We start from the raw sequence: 13,692 nt of genomic DNA, 5'->3' as shown, positions 1-13,692 counted from the left end.
TTGCTTAAAAGTGGTTTGCGCCTGGGAAATCTGCCATGCAGGCCGTTTTTGCCCAATCTCTTTCTTATGGTGGAGTCGTGAACACTTACCTTAATTGAGGCAAGTGAGGCCTGCAGTTCTTTAGATGTTGTCCTGGGGTCTTTTGTGGCCTCTCAGATGAGTTGTCTCTGCGCTCTTGGGGTAATTTTGGTCGGCCGGCCACTCCTGGGAAGGTTCACCACTGTTCCATGTTTTTGCCATTTGTGGATAATGGCTCTCACTGTGGTTCGCTGGAGTCCCAAAGCTTTAGAAATGGCTTTATAACCTTTACCAGACTGATAGATCTCAATTACTTTTGTTCTCATTTGTTCCTCAATTTCTTTGGATCTTGGCATGATGTCTAGCTTTTGAGGTGCTTTTGGTCTACTTCTCTGTGTCAGGTAGCTCCTATTTAAATTATTTTTTGATTGAAACAGGTGTGGCAGTAATCAGGCCTGGGGGTGACTACAGAAATTAAACTCAGGTGTGATAAACCACAGTTAAGTTATTTTTTAACAAGGGGGGCAATCACTTTTTCACACAGGGCCTTGTAAATTTGGAGTTTTTTTTCTCCCTTAATAACGTAAACCTTCATTTAAAAACTGCATTTTGTGTTCAATTATGTTATCTTTGACTAATAGTTAACGGTTTTTGATGAGCAGAAACATTTAAGTGTGACAAACATGCAAAAGAATAAGAAATCAGGAAGGGGGCAAATAGTTTTTCACACCACTGTATGTAGCTAGTGATCCGAGGGTAAAGAGGCACATCATCTAGGCCAGGCAGCCTTTCTAATGGGGACAAAGGGAGGCTGCACAGGGTAAACAATGGCAGCTTTGCTTTAGGATACAGTTAAAAGAAAAAAGAATTTGGGCACTGCCAACCAAATAACATTTATTTAAGTTTGCAAGCCCAAAATGACTTTTTTTTTTTTTAAATAAAAGGCTGCTCCCTTTATTCTCCAAGCAAATTGATTATTTTTAATATTTACTTTATAAGTTCAGAGCACTGGTTTCCAAAATGCAGCAGACTATTATATATATTATTATAGTCTAGATACTATTTTGCGCAGAAATTGGCATTTGTCAAAATATTACAGATAAGGCTTCCCCTTGAAGACTCTTCTATGTAGATCAATTTGTGCAAGCAACACTGTATCATGGAACAGTGCTTGTGGCTTAACTACCAGAGTTCCCTTTAACTGAAATTTTCTGTTCACATTATAGACAGTGAAAACTGTGAGCTGGAAGCGTTTTGCAAATTTTTTTAAAATTTTTTTTTTACTAGCCTTGCCCTGCTTTGTAGGCATCAATTATCTTCATTATCTTTTTTTTTTTTTTTATAAATGTTTTTATTTCTTTTTTTTTTTTATATAACAATCCAGTTCCACATGTGCAAAATAATATCCATTGCAAAAGAATACCAGAGTAACATAAGATTTGGCATATATAATCAGTACAGGGTATGGTGGTATGCGTGGGTTGTCTTGGAGTTCAAAAACGATAGGGTAATTGGCTGTCTCACGATTAGGTGTGCCAATTTACCGTGAGTATGTTGTGAAGTCCGATTGATAATTAAATCATACAAACAAAAATATAGTATGAAACTTCTGTTGAAACCAACATAAACTATATACATTTAAGTTCACCGGTTCTGGACAAGGTTATTTAGGATACCTGTTTTCTGTTGAATTGCAATGAATCCTGGGAGGCAGCGATGGTTTGTTTAATTTTGGAGTCGTTATGGCGTGTATTAGAGGATTGGTGCCTCCGAGACTCTCTTGGTCATACCAGGTTGTATGTTTAAATGAGTGAACTGTCAGTGACCATGTGTCAAAAAATGTATATGTATGAGTTGTTTTGTTAGTTGACGCCTCGAGCCAGTTCATGTGAAAGAGGAAGTGTAGTTTGTTTTTGACCAGATTTATGGATGGTGATGTGGTTGATAGCCACTCCTAGAGTATGGCTTTCCAAGTGGCCGCGGCCAGTTTTCCTGCTAGTATTCTGTTGGTTTTAGTTATCTGGTGCCATCTTTTTATTTTGCTAAATGTCTGGTGTGAAGTTTTGTTTGGTCAGTTGGTGCCAATAGTCATAGACCATAGAGAGCCGCCTTCTTTTTTGCATCTCAGGCATTTGGAATTGTCAAGTTGTCCCATTTTAAATCTCCGTAATGGAGTGAGGTAAGATTGATATAGTAATTGCAGGGCCATGATTTGGTACTGGCTAGAGGGAGTAAATCTCATGGCATATGAGTGGAGTTTGAGGATGTATTGTCCGTCAGCGTTTGGAATGACATCTGTCCATTTCCTCAGAGATGTGCCTTTATGTGTGTGATCTATGTCTAATCTGATGATTTTATGAATGGATGCTGTGGAGTGGTGGGTGTTGGCTCCTTTCCATATATGGTTCAGGGGACTAGAGAGGTCTTGTTCTGTTAGTTGCCGCAAAATTTCTTGCATGAAATGGAAGTGTTGGGTTTGAAGAAAAGGGAATTTAGCAGTTGCTTCTGCAAATGTCATGGGAGAGAGTTTTCTGTTGAGTATCTCTCTAAAACAGTGAAGTCCTTCTTGTTTCCATTTTGCGAAGGTGTTGGTCATTAGGCCACTGGGGAAATTCTTGTTTCCTGTCCAGGGTAAGTATAGAGAAAAGGTTTTGAGTGGTTTTGTGTTTGTGTCTGGTTGTGTGCCAGGCTTTGTAAGTGTGGATAAATAGCGGATTGTTTTTTTGGTTGATTAACTGGTTGGTTAATTCGTTTGGTGGTAGGTGAAGGAGAAAACTGAGGTTTGTTGTCTCCATGAAAGTATATTCAATTTCTAAGTTGCTGTATGTGTTGGTGTTATATATCCAGTCTCCAACGTGGCATAAAAGGGCAGCTGCATTGTAGTTATATAGGTTTGGAAAGTTGATGCCTCCATTGGTTTTTGTTTGTTGAAGTTTGTACATGGCAATTCTCTGCCTTTTGTTTGTCCATATGAATTCTCGACATATCTTGTTCGCTAGTTTAAGGTCTTTTTGTTTGAGATAGTAGGGTAGCATCTGAATTTGGTATAATAATTTAGGGAAGTACATTATTTTTATAAGGTAAGCTTTACCTAAAAAAGTTAAGTTTTCTGCTTTCCATTTGTTTAAGTCACGTTGGAGATCTAGGATGGTTTGTTTAATGTTCAGTTTGTATGTGTCGGTGTGGTGGTCTGTAAATTTAATGCCCAAGTAGGTGATGTGGTGTTGAGCTTTTTTGAAAGGAAAGTCTTGTACCCAGTCGGAGGTAGTGGTGTGCCTGAGTTTTATTGCTTCTGATTTTATGGTAGTTGATTTTGAGGCCTGTGAAGGTTGTGTATCTATTAATGGTCTCAAGGACTATTGGGATGTCTCGGCTGGGTTTGGCAACGAATAATAAGATGTCACTTGCAAAGGCTATGACCTTGTGATGTGAATGTTTTATTGTGAATCCTTGGAATGATGGATTTAGTGCGAGGTGTAAGTCAAGTAGGGGGTCAAGTGCAAGGTTGAAAAATAGGGGGGAAAGGGGACAGCCTTGTCTGGTTCCTTTTTTTATGGGAAAGCGATCTGAGTTTAGGTTAATTGTGAGAAAGGCTGTCATGCCAGGCACCATATGGCCCTGGCATGGCAAAGGGTTAATCTCTAGCCCCATCTGGTCTCCTGCAGAGACCCTTAATTAAATATGCACCCAGGCCCTGTGACAACTTCAGCAGAGGGAGCAGACTATCCGTATCCAGCCATTTGTAGGGCGGGAAACCTGGGGCTATTGCTTTCTTTGATCAGGGATCAAAGAGGTCAGCTGGCCTAGAGCAGCAGGGGGGGTGCAGCTATCAGAAAATATGGATTATAGAAATGGATCCATATCTCCGCTGCTTTAAGGTCCACATCCTCATAAATCACATAGGATTTATGAGGAGGCCACAGGCTTCCCAATGATACCAAACAGGGACTGCCTATACCCATCCGTGAGGAAGGATGGGTTCTGGGGGACTAGGACAGGAGACACCCCCCATGTTTGGTATCATTTTGATCGCCCCCATATGGGTTAAGACAAGCCCCTATTGTCATAATTATATTGGGTACTGGCAAGTACCAATATTATATGACCAGAAACGGGCAGGAGAAGTACAGCTCTCTACAGGGGGAGGTCCTGTGACACACCCCTGGGCACTCCCTCCTCATGAATACAGTAATGAGGGAGGGTCCCAGGAGTAGGATAAAAAAGGGCACAGATCCAGGTGCCAGTTAACTCATATTTGGGGCATCCATGTTCTTTTGGATTGTGAGTTCACTGTTCCTAACTCCGGCCTCAGGAGGGCACAAGATCCCGGTAACGTTTCTCTGTGTTTTTATCCCCTTTTATTTGACTGTTTTTGCATGTATATGTCTCTTTTGTAACATCTTTTTACTGCACTGTTTACCCTTGTAATATTAAATATAAAATTTAATAAGTTCTGTCCTTTGGCCCTATATCAATTCCCACGTAACTGACTGCTCAGGCCTAGAGGTGTATTAACTGCTTGGCTGTGTGTATGCTAATTAGCTAGTGGACTGTCAGCAGGACAGTGTATACGTAAATTAACCGTGGTTGCTGGTGTGTGGAAGTAGTAGAACTATCCTTCACTGCAGTAGGAACGTTTGTGTATGATATATTTGGGTAACTAGGTTTCTATCGCCTGTTAATGATAGATGGTGGCAGCGAATAGTTGTATTTGGGGCGGTGGTTTGTTTGGGGGTGCTTGATGTTAGTCTAACCTGTGTGAAAGGTGACTGTGTGTAACCCCTTGTACCCCGTCCCGGTGTCAGGCGCGTCTGTGAATGGCGTTTCCCTTACAAAGGTGGTTGGGGCAGAATATAAGGCACAAAATAGTTTTAGTAGTTGATGGCCAAAATGTTGGAATTTGAGTAAATGGGCGTGAAATATTCTGTCGAATGCCTTTTCTGCGTCTAGATTTACTAGGATTCCGTGTATACGTTTTTCCATGTTATGTTGGTAGATTAAAGCTAGAATCTGTCATGTTGCCTTTACTGAGTGGCGTCCTTTTGTGAAGCCTAGCTGGTGAGGGACAGGATTCTGGGCAAGATTTGTTGTAGTCTGTCTGCCATGATTTTTGTTAGAATTTTGAGGTCTTCATTTAAGAGAGATGGGGTGGTATGATTGTGGGTTTGGTTGGGTCTCTGTCTTTTTTTGGGAGGATTATTCTGGCTTCATTGGCTTGTGGAAGGCCCTGTAGTGTGTTGTTATATAGGTCTAGAAGTAGTGGGATGAGTTCTGGAGCGAGTATTTTATAGAATTCTGCGCTTAGACCATCAGGGCCTGGGGATTTGCCTACTTTTAGTTTTTTAATTGTCATTTGAATGTCTGTTTCTGTTATAGGTGCATTTAGTATGTTCCTTTCTTCTATTGTTAGTTTTGGTAGGTGTGCTTCTTGTAGGAATTGGAATGCTTCTGTGGGGTTGTCTTGTTCTATGTTATAGAAGGATTCAAAGTATTGTGTCAGCTCTTCTGTTACAATTATCTTAATTTTTAGATCCTCAATAAGTTTTAGAGGAGACCATGGTTGTTGACTGACAGCCCAATGTTTAGGGTGGGGCAGATTCTTTGCATTTTTCAACAGGTGATTGTTCCTAATGGCTAGTAGAGCCTAATAACAACATTAGATACAGAGACCTTGCAAAAGAGTGTATGTCACTATTCCACAAGTGAAAGGGTGTCCAAACTTCTGGACATGCCACAATTACTATTTTCTCTATGTTTATGCAGTAAAATTCAACTACTATATATACTCTAGTATCTAGTCACCCTCGGCTTATATGAGTCGGGTGCCATGGGTCCCTCCAGACTAGCACCCTCTGTCCTTTGTGTGCAAATTAGGTCACCCACAACCAGACCCTCCAGTGCCTGTTGTTTTTGTTGACCCTCTTCTCCACTTACAGAGCTAGTTTACGGTTTTTTTTTAAAATAAATATTTAAAAACATATACCCCACTGATGCCTCAATTAATGTAATTTTATTGGTATTTATTTTGATTATTGAAACTTAGCAGTAGCGGCTGCAGTTCCCACCTTAGGCTTATACTCGAGTCGATACGTTTTTCCAGTTTTCTTAGGTAAAATTAGGTACCTCGGCTTATACTCGAGTATATATGATATACATTAACATTTGCAATCATGTTTTTTTTAATACAGATTCCTGCAGTATTTTTTAATTGCTAACTTAACTAAATATTTATTTTGGCAAAACTTTGTCCAAACTTTTGCATTCAGCTGTAAATTATGATACTCTATATGATGTGATTTTTGTGACTGAAAGTACTACCACTATTAAAGGAGAAGGAAAGGCTAATAAAGAGTTAATCTCAAGCTGCAGGCATACCTTCAGTTGTCTCAATAGTGCCCTTAAATCTCCCCATATTTCACCTGTTCAGATGATCAGAAGCCAAACAGGAAGAAAAAACACTGAGCTGTGTAAAGAAAGTTCCATAATGCCTCACTCCTGCACAGAGACCGAGTCCAAGTGTACATGCTCAGTTTGTAAGACTATGAGTCAGGTTCCTGCTGATTGGCTCAGATCCACATTCTTGGGGGGGGGGGTTCTTAGCATTTTGGAGGGAGGGGGAGCAGGAGAGGGGAGAGAGCTGCTTGTCTCTGGCACATGAATTACAGACACATTGTAGCATTTCTGTGGGTGCTTATGGCTGTATTTACATAGACCTTTCTGATAACGCTTACTTAGTTTTTACCTTTCTTTCTCCTTAAAGACAAATATGAACATTTAAAGATGTGCATTTCTTTTAGCCTTTTTGAAGTCTTAAAAACATACTGCAGACATCCTTGATTCGAAAAAAATAATATTTCACCCTTTGGAAAACAAATAGGCCCAATATGTATTTCACAAACATTAGCAATATGGCACAAACATTGTTAGTCTCCATTTATAAATAATGTGGGTTCTTTTCATTTTACACAAAAACAAAATATGTTTTAGAATTATTTTTCTGCAAAAAAGGGTTTTCAAAGATTTTTTTCATTCACATAGGCATTATTTAGTGTTTTAATGCTAATGAAAGAAAGCAAGTTCACAAATAAATGACAAATGCTTCAATTAAATAAAATCACTGTTAAACTACAATAAAAAATGAATTCTGCAGAAAATAAATCCTAATACTTCAAAGAGATGGAAGAGGTAGCATGGCTTTATGATGTGGACGGATTCCCACCAGTTTGCCATTAAAAAAGCGAAGCAGGATGACAAATTGTCAGAGAATTTCACACCTGACCATTTTAATAAATCATAACGAAAGCACTTAGCACTGTAAAGTAAATTCAAGCTTGAAAAATTCAAATGCACTCAAAATATCAAGTGTTATTCAATCAACTTAAAAAATAGAGTTACATTTTATAGTTCTCAAAGTGCATAGTCTGCACTGCCTTGCATAACTAGGCTGTACTAAGCCAGTTCCTGAAGATCAGCGTTTTTCTAGCTGTACTAAAGGTCAAACAGTGGTTTCTCTACTCGATTTGAGATTAGGAGCAGAATGTTGGCGCCTCATGCGTGGTGGAGTTACAAACTGGTTGTAGTGAGGAGGCCGGTCACCCTGCTTATGGTAATTGCTGGAATAACCATCATTGTTACTGCTCTGATGATTGCTCCAATTTTGCTGTCCTTGCTTATGCCCAGATTGCCGATAGCTGAAATTCTGCAAGTCATTTGGTTGAGAATCACATGACTGCAGGGACTCTGAAGAACCCGAAGCTTGACGCCGAAGTCCCTTTTGGTGCCCATTTAAGGAGTTGCTTCTCCAACGTGTAGGCGGGGATTCTGGGCTATTGTTGTAACCCTTGTATTCCTGTTGCTGCTGTATCCATTGTTGATTACGAAAATGACTATAAGGACTCCAGATTTGTTTCTCTGGTTCAATTTCCTCTGGCTGTTCTTTTATATAAGCTTCTTTGGGAACTTTTACCTCAATCACCTTCTCATCAGTTATAATAATATGAGTCCCAGGACTCCAAGAACTTCTGTGGCTGGGGTTGCTCTTAAATGGGAAACGAGGCTTACGATTTTCAGGTGGGATGAATCGGTTAGGACCATTATTGCGACGCAACTGCTTGGTGATTTCCTGCTGCTGTAGGTTCTTGAATTTAATTTGCTCCTGTCTCATCCAGTGTGAACGTCCTCGGCACAACATTGAGTCATTTTCCACAGGACTATTAACTTGTTCTGTTTCAGGCTCAATGGGTTTGAATTTGTCATTCTTTATTATTGTCTTTGCACCTTCAATGCAAAGATCCTGAATCTTTCGCTCTCCATGTGATCCAATCAGTGGCAGTACTTTCTCCATTTTTACCATTTTGTTCCTTAGGGCTCGAATTTCCTCATCTTTCATATTATTTTGGTTCTTTACCTCCTGTAATATGTCTTCAAGTTTGTCTACATGAACCTTTAGGTCATCCACATCTGTTGAAGCCTTCCCAACTGTAACTAAATCCTCAATTTTTTCATCCCCAACACCCACTGTATCCCAAACATCCCGAGCTACAGCTCGCCATGAGTCTCGTTCATTAGGATCTTTTTTACAATACATGGCACAAAGTTCTTTCATTTTCACAATTGCAAGGGCTTCAATTTCCTGACGGCTGTGCTGAAAGTCATTTAATGCCACTTCATAACATATTTCTTTCACAGCTTGTATTTTTAGGTCAGAGATAGTCACCCACTTGGAATCCTTGCTAAGCCTTCGTCGATGGGGAACCTGATACATTTTGTTTGGCTCCCTTTTCTTACCACTGCTGGGAAGACCACATTTCTTAACAATGCTTTGTACTTTGCTAGGTGGAAGCTTCTCTCGAAGAGAGGTAATTAAGCGCCAGCTTTCTTCGCAAGATCGTTTCTCTGAGTCATCTCCACTATCTGAATCCGCATCCTTGAGAAAGAAAAAAAATCAAAATGGCCCAAAAGGCAAAGAAAAGTATGGAGTACTACATAAATAATAAATGGCAAACAAAAAGAAAAAGGACAAACAAAAAATATACAGACAGCTGAACAAAACATTTTTAGTAAACTTTTTGTACAGTTCTCACCTAAACACACTGTAAAGTCAGAAGAGAAGATAGTCTTTATATAAAGAGCAGAAACTTAGGTGTAGAAAATGAACCAGAAGCATGCTACGGCACACTTGCCAAATGCCATATCTGGATTTTCGTACAGCAAAACCACCACTCCAAGATGCAAGCCGAAGAGTGAATATAAGAACAGCCAGGAAAAAGTGAGTTAACACAGGTTAGTAGAGGCAACTTTGTTTGTATTTTTTTGTAGTACAGATGACGGTAGGTAGGGTTATTATATTCAAGAAACAGAACCGTAAGTTAAAAAGCCATTGATGCAGATGTGTAGCAGTGAAGATTTTGAAGAATCCCTAGGCGTACAAAGTTGAGTGTTGGAGTAGAACTGAATAGGATATATTTAATTACAGGTTTTAATATCTACAATGGTAATAATTGTCTTGAAATGACTTGAAAATGTTAATTTATCTGAATACATGTCAAATTTTATAAAAGGTTGAACCATAGGGGAAAAAGTGTTTAAATCAAGTCCAAACGATGGCTCATGAACCCTTAATAGATGATATTAGCACTAGCTTAAATGTAAAATCACTGCAAATTCTCTTAAGAAGGCTAATTATATGTCATGACCACAAAGATTTCTTAGAACACGAGGAAAGGACGGAGATCTGAAGATTCAACCCCCCCTCCCCCACCCAACCAACCCATAATCCAAACATTGTTTTTACAACCATAGTGTCTGATAAGTTTATCATCATCGCATAATTGTACATTCTGTTTTAATATAGTAAATTTGGTATATAATATTATTTGATTTACATTTTATATTTAGAACTGTTTATTTCTAGGAATTACATTAGGCAATCTAAAATCCAAACAGGTAAAGAAGCTCAACCAGTTAGAAAGTACAAACTGCATGCATGCAATGACAGGAAAGAATGCATGCAGAGTTCAAATGGCATAATATTCTTAAGTCTCACACAAAGGAACAGAGAATACAAGGAGAATTAGTTTAGTACATAGACAAAACTAGATCACAGCATTATTCTGAGGGTTTTAGAAAACTAAACTGGCATAACAGAAAAGCATATCGACATTACCACATTCAATCAAATCAAAGAGCAAAGATAACATACTTAGTATGCAAGATAAGGGAACAAAGCACAGAATGCTTTTTATCACATAGAAAAAAATCATTAAGTTGATACTATGACAGAAAAATTGTATGTAACAGTATTAAAAAACAGTTTAAATCAGTTTAAATCATGTTTATCTTGTTACAATTTTGACAGCCATACCCATATTTAAAGGAACAGTAACACCAAAAAATGAAAGTGTATAAAAGTAACTAAAATATAATGTGCTGCTGCCCTGCACTGGTAAAAGTTGTGTGTTTACTTCAGAAAGTCTACTATAATTTATATAAATAAGCTGCTATGCAGCCATGGAGGCAGCCATTCAAAGGAGAAAAGGCACAGGCACATAGCAGATAACAGATAAAACACTATTGTATTCTACAGAACTTATCTGTTATCTGCTATGTAACCTGTGCCTTTTTTCCAGCTTGAATGGTTGCCCCCATGGCTACACAGCAACTTATTATATAAATTATAGTAGTGTTACTGTAGCAAACACACCAGTTTTACCAGTGCAAGGCAACAGTGCATTATATTTTTATTACTTTAAAGCTCTTTCATTTTTTGGTGTTACTGTTCCTTTAAGCAGATCCTGTTACACAAACATCTTATTTTTTAGCTGGTGAATGACATCATAATTTGGGCCATAGAAAAAATTATTTTAAGGCTGCTGTGTAACTTGAATATCTTGTATAGGTAAATGTATTGTTTAGCTCTCTCAATACAACCATCAGCATCTTTAACAGAGTCAAATTACACTAAGCATACTAAGGCAGAACTACACAAAGTTTCACCAACATACTAAAAACAAGTCTGTAAGTTTACAATTGGTAAATTTGCTACTTCGTTTAATAAAAGAATCTCTTTTTTTTCTTCTTTATAGAGAAGACCATTAAGTAGTAATTATTTGTTAGGCTACTGGGGCACTAGTTCATAATGCACATGAATGTCCCACTATGACCACCTAAACCTAGGTGCCCCCACCTAGTCCAGTAACAAAGCACTTGGGAGGTTTTTTTTTTCCTTTTGCAAAAATATATTATTGTTCTCCCATGTGTAGTGTGGGCTCAGTCAGCCCCACCTTTGGTGGTGGTGGTAGGGGGAACAATTTTTAGGTGATAGGTACCCTTTAAAGTAGCCATAGACTGGCCAACCCTACAGACGTTTACAGATCAGCCTGCTGGCTGAACAGACGGATGTTGTAATAATGGGCTATAGAAGTGTTTAACCATCTGTATTTATTCATTAATTTGGGCCACCAACCTAAACAATCAGAATGGCAGGAAGTAAAGAGGAGGCACACCACTGTAATACTACTCCACTATATACTGCATCCCTACAATGCACTCTATGGCACTTGCCTGGAAACATACACTGCCTCCTTTGTCCTGTATAAGTATGCCATGTGCTTGGAAAACAAGCAAATAAAACTAAAAAGAAGGTAAAAGACCCCCAAATCACGTTTCCACAATATTTCCCAATATTTTACAACAGAATTTACTCTATACTCAAGGTCAAATAAACCAGTGAGGTTCTAAGGGTTATGTGGCTTCAAAGCAACCACAAAAAAAACACTACTGAGACTCCTAACCCAAAATAGACTTCTGAAACATGCCAATGGTTATATTTTGAGGCAAGAACTTGCTTACACCAATAACATAAAAAGACCGTAAAACACAATAGCATGTTTTTTCACAGCCCATATATCATATCACTGAGTGCTAAAGAATAGAAGACATAACAGAAGCATCTCAAGCATGGATATGGCACTCATTCAGTGTATCTGAACATACTACAATGTATAAACCTATACTTAATGCACAAGGCACTATTTACATATTGCAGGAGCATTCAGAATTGACCAGTGTGGGCTATACATCTAGATATGTCACCCCACTGTATCTAGAGCCACACAGAACAAGATTCTGATATAGTGCCAGTGAAACTAACTTAAACTATAAGAAAATCCATACAGGTATTTTGTAAAGTCTGAAGTTTTAAAAATAAAAATTTGAATAACAGGAAGGAACCATTCTCTGATCTTATCTGGTATCTACTGATCACCAGCAGAAGATCTCCTGGTAGATTACAAATACCTTTTTGGCAATCCTGACTCTATTGTTTAAAAGAAACTGAACAGCTAGTATATTATGATTCTCTAACCATGCCATGCAAAACCAGAAGACATGTTCTATTAACACATAACACACCAATAGACTAGAATATCTTAGTGGACTTATTAACTGAACCATAGATATGCTATAATGGACCAGAGGAGCAAATTGTAAAAGTAAAATTTAAGCCCTTTTCCAATAAACCAGCCTTAACTTCTGTATCAAAACCCTTAAGAGGTTTATACTGCCTTCATTCTATATGAGATATATATGGGTAAATACTAATAGTACAGCTTTTTGTATCACTTACCAGCCTTTGTTGCTCCAAAAGAAGATCTGCCTCTTCCTTTTCTTTCTTGTACAAAATTTCCATCTCCTGAAGCCTAGATATAAACAACCAATAATGTAATGGCAGAGATATATTTATTATTGCTTAAAAAAATTAATACAAGGTTGTAGAAAAAACAATTAGAGGCAAAATGTAAACACAGTAATAGCTCTCCAATCTTTATCACCGATGGGTGCTAAGGCTTGCAGCATACTAGCAATATATATTATGTTTCCCTGATTGACTTATTTTAAGCACACTGATCATTTCTTTTTTATCTCTTAGATAGATTATAGTCTAGACAAAGGTAAGCTGCAAAAAAATTTAACAAATATAAAACAAATGATTCTGTAATCTAATACATATACTATCTGTACATCAGGGGGCTCAAACTCAATTTACCTGGGGGCCGCAGGAGGCAAAGTCAGGATGAGGCTGGGCCGCATAAGGGATTTCACAAAAAATTGGCTTTCAAGGGATAATGCAAGGCACGGCGGGCGGGAGCTGCTGATTGCGGAAATGACGTTATGCCATCATAACAGTTATTATGGGAAGACGTTCTCTGTGTGCACAATTAGCTCCTTAGCAGCTAATTGTGCACACAGAATGTCTTCCCATAATAACGGTTATGATGGCATAACGTCATTTCCGCAATCAGCAGCTCCCGCCCGCCGTGCCTTGCATTATCCCTTGAATCGCAATAAAAATCGTGATCCATTCATTGCTTTTGAGAAGGCGTTGGTGCGGGCCACAAAATATTGTACCGAGGCCCGCAAATGGCCCGCGGGCCGCGAGTTTGAGACCCCTGCTGTACATATTTTTGAAGGATGCAAGAATATTGATTATGTATATTACGTATATATTATGTATATTACAGTTTCCCCAGATCTTGTCAAACTTGTCATATGCACCCCTTGTTTCGTAAGTTAATTTAATGAGGGGAAGAGCTCCATCCAACAACTGTCTCCAGAATGTTAAGGAGGGAAGGGTATACCTCAGCCAGAGCATAATTACTGTTTTTTTGGCATAGA

General features: G+C 38.5%; 1 protein-coding gene across 10 annotated transcripts in view; it reads right to left on the bottom strand.

Annotated features, from left to right (window-relative positions):
• Positions 1 to 13,692, bottom strand: part of kif1b (kinesin family member 1B) — a 201,103-nt gene that overhangs the window by 99,638 nt on the left and 87,773 nt on the right. For 9 of the 10 annotated variants that reach the window (XM_012966952.3, XM_031905975.1, XM_018095819.2 and 6 more), the window contains one exon: positions 12,644 to 12,716. In XM_012966952.3, the coding sequence (XP_012822406.1) occupies positions 12,644 to 12,716 (73 nt within the window). Of the gene's footprint in view, positions 1 to 6,851; positions 8,945 to 12,643; positions 12,717 to 13,692 lie in introns of those variants that run through there. The other variant, XM_004916028.4, reaches the window with a different exon arrangement.

Source organism: Xenopus tropicalis, chromosome 7 (genome assembly GCF_000004195.4).
Source record: "Xenopus tropicalis strain Nigerian chromosome 7, UCB_Xtro_10.0, whole genome shotgun sequence".
Classification (NCBI taxonomy): Eukaryota; Metazoa; Chordata; class Amphibia; order Anura; family Pipidae; genus Xenopus; species Xenopus tropicalis.
The sequence above is the reverse complement of the archived record's forward strand: the minus strand, read 5'-3'. Positions and strand labels throughout refer to the sequence as shown.